This window comes from Cynara cardunculus, unplaced genomic scaffold, assembly GCF_001531365.2.
Source record: "Cynara cardunculus var. scolymus isolate 2C unplaced genomic scaffold, CcrdV1 Un_Scaffold_196, whole genome shotgun sequence".
Taxonomy (NCBI): Eukaryota; Viridiplantae; Streptophyta; class Magnoliopsida; order Asterales; family Asteraceae; genus Cynara; species Cynara cardunculus.
Genome location: NW_020200567.1, coordinates 134882 through 142947, shown reverse-complemented (window position 1 = coordinate 142947; position 8066 = coordinate 134882). Strand labels below are relative to the sequence as shown.

At 34.6% G+C, this 8066-nt stretch overlaps 1 protein-coding gene across 2 annotated transcripts; it reads left to right on the top strand.

Annotated features, from left to right (window-relative positions):
* Positions 1–57: 57 nt before the first annotated feature.
* On the top strand, positions 58–2473 carry LOC112501528 (myb-related protein 2-like). Of its 2 annotated transcripts, XM_025105184.1 has the most exons (7): positions 58–195; positions 304–511; positions 704–780; positions 862–922; positions 1009–1093; positions 1184–1253; positions 1677–2473. In XM_025105184.1, the coding sequence occupies exons 1-7, from the start codon at positions 190–192 to the stop codon at positions 2325–2327; spliced, it is 1158 nt and encodes a 385-aa protein (XP_024960952.1). In that variant the 5' UTR covers positions 58–189; the 3' UTR covers positions 2328–2473. The 2 variants fall into 2 exon arrangements, with proteins under 2 accessions (XP_024960952.1, XP_024960951.1); XM_025105183.1 differs by having other exon boundaries at positions 81–195; positions 704–922.
* Positions 2474–8066: the final 5593 nt, after the last annotated feature.

Here is an 8066-nt window from a genome sequence, read left to right as displayed (position 1 = left end):
CCCATCCACCCATTCTCCATTTGCTTTATAAGGCGAGGCTGAGCAGACCATCAGTATGTGAGAGTTGGCAGATAGGATAACAAGATATAGATAAGCGCTATAGTATCAAGACGCATATTTGAGGATACAGAAGAATCAAGTTTCACGATCTGAAGGACAAAACGATCAAGACTCAAGATACAATAAAACATGCAGGTACCAAATTGAGTACGTTTGATGTATGATAATTCTATATCATATGTTGTTAATATGAAACTAACTACAAAAAATTAATCATTTACTCTTCTTTTTTGGGGTATAAAGATGTATCATCATCATCATCAAGGAAAGAATATCCATTCTTCATCAAGAATGTCAATTACACCAGAAAGGCATCTGTTTCTGCAAGGTGGGAATGGTGGAGGTGATTCAGGACTTGTTCTCTCAACCGATGCTAAGCCTAGACTCAAATGGATGCCAGACCTCCATGAACGGTTCATAGAAGCAGTCAACCAACTTGGAGGAGCAGATAGTAAGTGCATTTCTAAAAAGTTGTACAAAGAGATTTGCATTGGCTTACATTTAAGTCCAACTCATCCAAGTGAAACAACATGCGTTACTTTGTCAAGAATTACTTGGATGAAACATAGAAACAAGGAGTGAATGGTGAAAGAAATATGAAGGAAAAATAACTTATTGACTTTTGTTCTATTTTGTTTTACAGAGGCCACTCCAAAATCAGTCTTGAAGCTAATGGGAATTCAAGGGCTTACTTTATACCACTTAAAGAGTCATCTCCAGGTACAACAGACACATGCCAACCAGAGTTCCTTTTCAATGACTGAAACAGGCAGACAAACTAATTTGCTTTTTGGTTGGCAGAAGTACAGGCTCAGTAAGAATCTATATCGACAAACTAATAGCGGTGGAGCAAACAAAGTCGGTAAGAAATCTAAGAATCAATTTTAAGATGTTCTGCAGTAATTAATAGGAAAGGATAATTCATGATAACAAAGATTTGGCTTGTAGATATGGTTGCACCAACAGAAGACGCCATGGGTGAAAGGAATGGGATTCCCCCAAGTAATTCAAGTGTTTGTCCTCAAACAAACAAGTAAGAGAAATCTATTCAATTGTACATTTGTAACTTCTATGAGAACCATACCCTCCAATGTTCATTCTAATGATACACATATCCATTCAGAAATTTGCAGATAAGTGAAGCAATACAGATGCAAATTGAAGTTCAAAGAAGGCTACATGAGCAACTAGAGGTATGATATCAACACAAATAACAATTACATGAGCAACACAATTAACAATTAACTAGAGGTATGATATCAACACAATTAACAATTTCCAATGAGGTTTTCCCCACATCGCCTAAGATGTTACAAATACCCCTCTCGAGGACTCGTCATACACGATGAGGTTTGCCCCACCATCGCGATGGTACAAGGATCGGCTCTGATACCATTTGTAAGTTGTAACACCCCAAAGCCCAAAGCAACAGTCTAACCCAAGAACTTTGAATCCAACCTAAAACCATGGTGGAGTTATTGGTAGCCCACCAATTGAGCCTTACAAGGAGCTCACAAATCCCATTTTCTATCAATGTGAGACGAGTTGTTACAGAAGAGCTGCTCATAGTTCAATTGTTTCTTCAGAGCAATGAACATTCTTTTAATCTGAAACAGGTACAGAGACACTTACAGCTTCGCATAGAAGCACAAGGGAAATACTTACAAGCAGTGCTTGAAAAAGCACAAGAGACTCTCGGAAGGCAAAACTTAGGTACAGTAGGACTGGAGGCTGCAAAGGTTCAACTATCAGAATTGGTTTCCAAGGTATCCAATCACTGCCTAAATTCTGCATTTTCGGGAATGAAAGATGCGTCGACTCAGACAAACCAGCCAACAGATTGTTCAATCGACAGTTGCTTGACTTACTGTGAAGGACAACAAACTGAACAAGAGATAATTGGTTTGACCCTATTAAAGTCAAAGAAAGTTGACAATGATCCAGAAAAAGTATGGTGCGAAGAGACGAAAAGAAACAAGAAATTTCTCTCGGCGAGTGATCTGTCGATGAGTGTTGGAGGGCTCAAGGGTAGTGAATGGAATACCAGTAGAAGCTACAATGAGGAAAGATTTACGGATAGGGGAGAAGTCATTTTAATGAATCAAATCACCCAAAGCAAAACAGATTCAGTGAAACCAGAGAAAGTTGAGATGCCACAGAAGTTTCAGTTGCCTAATTTTGGACAGAAACTGGACCTCAATTCCCATGATGGGAGCGATGCAGCTTCAAGTCGAAAGCAATTCGATTTGAATGGACTCAGTTGGTGATTAGAAGGAGGTTCGATTTTGAGTGAAGAATCATCTTTTCTCAATCATGTATTGCATTTTTCAGAATTTTTGTAGTATGAATAGTTGGAGAAACATGAGATCTTTCATCATGAACATTCAGTTTATAGCAACATGAGTTGCAGGGATTTTTACTTTTGTGGTAATGCTAGGGGAACCGATCACTTCCTGTGTTCAATAACATAATTGAAAACTTGCTTCTGAAACTAATGAATCCTTGTGAACACTTCTAATAACCCACCAAACTTGCATCATCCACAATCGGCAAAGGCTAAGGATCGTGTGAGAATGAGAGTTAAGTTGAGAGGCGCAAGAAGGATCTGGACCCTTATCACCTTTAATCTCAAACCCGCTCATGAATCACACTTGAAATGGATCGATATGGTGCATCTCGGTGGATATAATCCTAATGTGCATCTAAGGGGTTCGCTTCTCACCTTAAATCTCCTTCACACTAAAACCCAACCGGCAAAACCCTTATTTTAGCACCTGTAAATTTGATTGTTTTCTGGTCAATTATAACGTTGAAATGTGATCGATTTCAAGGAATGGATATGTTAAATTTCAACAAGCATGTCCTTCTTCAAACTTCAAACCAAAATCTGATGAGATCTTAAAGTACCACATCACGTTGATCAGGTTTTCGATTGAAGCCTGAAGAAAATTTAACAGACCGAATCGATCACAACTAACGTTATAACTGACCAAAAAATAACTGAAATCGCACGGAATCTGTTGTAATCGAAGAACCCACAAACATTTCTACTGAATAGCGAAGTACTGATCAGATTTCTATATGAAAAACTACAATCGGATCAAAGAACGGCTGAACCTTTCAGCTGAAGCTAAAGGACGTACTAAAATTTATGTTAAGAACCAGCAGATTTCTGGAACAACACCCGGAGATCAAACATACCTGAACCGCAACAATTTACGGTAGAAACAAACCTCTCAGATTCAATTCAAGAAAAATCTCTTTGTGGCCCTAGGCATGGCAAGGAGGCGGGGATGGCCCCCGGTCCCGGTCCCCGGCGGGTACGGCCCGTCGACGCTCAAATCTCTAGCAATCCTCGATCGAAACCGGTCAATTTCTGGTCAAACCCCGTAAATAGTTTTTTTTATTTTGATTCTATCAGGGATCCCCGGTCCTTAGGGGTGTTCAACAAAACTGTTGGACCGTTCAAACCGGCCGAACCAAGTTAAACCGGACTCTTTTTGGCGGTTTGAACGGTCTGGCGGTCCGGTCTGATTTGGAAAAACTGGGCGGTTCGGTGTGCGATTTGGAATTTTTTTTGACCAAACAATATATATATATATATATTAATATTAGCAAGCCCAATTTTTTTAACTGATTGTCTATGACCCAAATATATCCCTAAGCCTAACATTTAACATAATCAAAATCGACGACTAAAACCATTAAACAATTGAACATATCGACACATTTGATATTGACGGTCTCCAAATTTGGAATCCCTCAAGACATCAACCAAGTGATTCATCCAACTTAGATTTAGCTTCTATTTTGTTTGGTCAAGAACTCAAGACTCAAGAATTGAACCATTATTAAAGGTTGTGAAGTCGTGGATTTTGTTACTCAATACTCACAGTAGAGTTGTAACTTTATTAATTTGTTTGTTTTCTAATATGTTACATATTTATTTGTTTATACTTTGGATTGCTTCGACTTTGTATTCAATGGCTGCTTAATTATTACATTTATTTGTTTAGATATTTAGTTTGTTAAAATGGATATTTAATCTAAAATTCTAAATTATATATGTTGTTTAAGTTTAATATTTAAAGTCCATTAAAGGCCCAAACCGCCTAAGCATGTCAGATTAGACCGCCTTTTCGTGGTCTGGTTTGACCGGTCTGGACACTTGATGTCAAACCGCTTGGTTGGAAAATTTTATAAACCGCGGTTACGGTTTGGTTTGTGGTTTGTGGTGTTAAACCATCCAAACCGGACCGCAAACATCCCTACCAGTCCCAGTCCCGGCCCCGGCCCCGTCCCCGGTTTGAGTAACATCCCCCATCATCGGTTTCTGTCTACCAGGGATTCCCAGCCTCGAGATCCGTTTTAGCAAGGAATTCCCGTCCCAGTTCGGGTCGGGTGAACCGGGTTCCCCACCGGGTCAGAGTAAATCACCATCCCTATGTGGCCCAGGTTCAAATGCGGTGAATCTGGGCTATCTACAAAGCAGGTGCCAGGTGGTCATCTTAGATTAGTCGGCTAACATAATTGATTAGATACCAGATTAACAAAAAAACCTCTCAGATTCCCAAAATTTTGAGAACCAATCAGAGGTTGAATCAGGGCCGTTTGTTTACCTCTGAAGTTCGGTAGTTGAATTTTGTTTGGTAAAATAAATGTATGTTTCTTAACGGTCCTCTAAATGATTTTATATTTTAGGTTTTAACCCTTCGGTATTCTAATTTCATTCAGAATAATTATCAAATAATTATACTTTATTTTATATTATATATAAAAGTTTATTGATCATTTTACGTCAAACTATTCAACAACTGTTAAATAGTCCCTTACATTCATCAACATATTGTCGATTAATCCGATTATAATATTAAAAATATTTCATTTATCTGTTATAATATTATTTTATTCTAAATAGTTATTTTAAAGTCTTTTATTGATAGAAATATATTAAATTATATTTATATTCGGAGGAAGAAAGTAATTTTTCTATTTTCTTGGTTTTGGAAAAAAAAAAAACTATTTTTTCTATTTTCGTGGTTTTGGGATATTCTTTTCTTACCAGTTTTATTATAAAATGCTATAGAGCTCGTCGTCTGCAGGTTTGTTTCGGGTTGGAACCAGATCTAACCTATTTTTTCTTATCTAACGAGCCTAATACAATAAACCTAAGTCATTTTTTATGGGTATGGAAACTTGTCCTAACCTGTCCTATAAGCGGTTCGGGTTTGCCAATTGTTTAACGGGACTAAAAATCTTTTTACACTTTTAAGAAAACAAAACTTATATAAAATCACAAGTTATGTTAAATCTAAATTATATTATAAAGCATTTGAGAAAAACTCTTAAAAACAATATTTTATGCATGAAATATTGTATGTTGATGCATGCTACTTAAAATTTAATATTACAAATAAATTGTGCATAAGTACAACTTATTAAAGTTTTATTTTTCAATTTGTGTAACTAACTGCAGATAAACATAATCAAATACATGATAAACATCTAATTTTAAATATAAAAAATTAAAATATAATTAAGATAATTATTGAATTTTAACATAATACTTAATTATCATTCTTATAAAAATTATATTATTAAACAAAAATAAATTACTTTATTATTAAATCTAAATTAAATTATAATAAAAAATTGAATTAAATAAATTACACAGAAAATAGAACTTTTTTAAATAGTTAATATAATACTAAGTTCAAGATAAAAATATTATCGTTTTCTAAAACCACGTAAAACCGTATTATATCGACAGAGAAAATGAATAAAATGCAACATTACAATCGAGATATATCCCGCCGTATTGCGCGAGTATCCTTCTAGTAATTAAAAATAGATGACAATTTTCTGAACTTAAAATTAGACGTAAATGCATAACAATGTACATAATTTATAAAAAAAAACCTCATTCGCAAAATCTGGAGCATCCGTTTATTTAAGTTGCTTATTTTTTAAAAAATTAGATGCTAAAAACCCCGGGTTCCATATCAACACAGTAAAACCTAGACGAAAACAGATAAAGCGTAAACAAGAAAATCGAGAAAAAAAATCAGAGAGAACACGCAAAGAGAGCTACAAACCTATTTGAAATACAATATAAATAAGTAATATGTCGTAGCTCTCTTTCTTGTCCTTCCTTTTTTGCCTTTAAAAAATATATATAAATAAGTAATAACTTATTTTTGTAATATTCTTGTTGTACCTTTTTTATAAACAATAAGAATAGAAGTTTGATGGGCTATAAAAACTAATATTTACACTTTTCGTAACAACAAAACAAGTTCTGGGAACCTACAAATTTATCTCGATTTAAATAAACATAAATTTTCTTAAATACAATTAACATTTTAATCGACCAGATTATATCGAAATACAGTTTGTTAGCCCGTGGACAAGCCCCGACCTATTTATAGGGATGGTAAATGCAATGTGTCTCGAATCCAAAGAGGAATAAAGATCCTCTTGTGCTACCCGAAAAGCAGATGATCGCCTTTGATTAGTCGGCTTGCATAGCGGGTTGGATATATAGGTTAATAAAAAAAGAAGGCAACGTATCAATATCGGGAAAAAAAAGTTTTGCTATATTAGATGCATTATAAAAAAAAGGGTTTAGGCTTGACTCGTGTCTAGCTGAAGCATCATAAATAATATCCAAAGGTCAAAAGTGTCCGGAGATCTCAGGTTCAAATCCAATGAGAAATAAGATCCCCTTTATGGTCACGGAGGTTCAAGTGTGGTAACTTTGTACTACCCACAAAGCAAATGGTCGTCTTGAGATTAGTCGGCTCACATAACGAGTTGAATATCCATGTTAATAAGAATAATTAAACAATTTACGAACAAACGTATAAATTAATTTGTGTAATCAAACAACAATGCTAAATTGTTTATTTTTCTCTAGAAAATAATATAAAACCGCATACCCTACTATTCGTACATACCAAGGTTCATAGATGGATCTAGATTTTTTTTTTTTAAGTGATGATACTATTTGGCTATATGAAACAAATACATGGATATTTACAAAATCAACATTGGTCTGGTCAAGTTCATCGTTTTTCATATGTGGGGTCATGTTTTTAAGTCTTTTATTGTAAGAAAAAAAAAATCTGAAATTAAAAACTAAACACTAAGAAAATGACACTAACACGACTCAAACTCATATTTGAGATGGTAAAAAAGTTTTGCAAACAAACTCTAGCAAAAGAAACTTGTGGCTTCGTTATAGTTTCAAAATATATACGGTAACACGACAAATTGATATGGTAAGTCGGTGACACTTTTCACAACCCTACAATTTTTTACACTACGACGAGGGAACTAAACGGTGACCCGTGCCACACTGTACACACTACACTGGGTCCATCCCTGATAAGGTTTAACTGTGGATTTTGTGGTTTCTACTCATAGGTTAAGTGACAATAAAACTTGGTTTTTTAGGGATTCTTCTCATAGTTTAGCGGTTCGACTGCAGCAAGGATTTGGAGATTTTCCTAACTGGTTTTCAAGACTCTGAGATTAATAAAAATGAATATAAATTAATCCAAATACTTATAATTAAGAACAATACTTAACCATTTAATTATTGTTTATAACGTTAAATTTTATCCATCATCAAAACTTGGTTGATTTTAATTTTATAAAACAATAAAATGGTGTAGTCCACGAGACATGTGGAAGTCACGAATCTTGTTGTACGGAGAATACGCTTAATTCGTACTAAAAATCGTAAACAATGGCACAAATATTCACGTCTTTTATTAAAATTATCAAATCTTAAACAAATATTAAAGTGAATTGTACGGTTATATAATATGTTTATTGTGGATTCATTTCTTGTGTTATTTAGTTTGTTTTAAGTTTTTGGTCATGGTTTCTCTGATTAACTGTCTCTGTTACTCCGTTAAATCAAGGATCATTTTAGTCTTTTGTCTGTTCTTTTATCTTTGTTGTATAAAAAAGTAAAAACCATATTTTTGTGCACTTGTTTT

Bases quoted from the DNA above. Each gene is read 5' to 3' on its own strand.
- LOC112501528 (XM_025105183.1), top strand. The intron at 923-1,008 runs GTAAGAAATCTA...TTTGGCTTGTAG, and splicing joins CGGTGGAGCAAACAAAGTCG to ATATGGTTGCACCAACAGAA. The intron at 1,094-1,183 runs GTAAGAGAAATC...ATATCCATTCAG, and splicing joins GTTTGTCCTCAAACAAACAA to AAATTTGCAGATAAGTGAAG.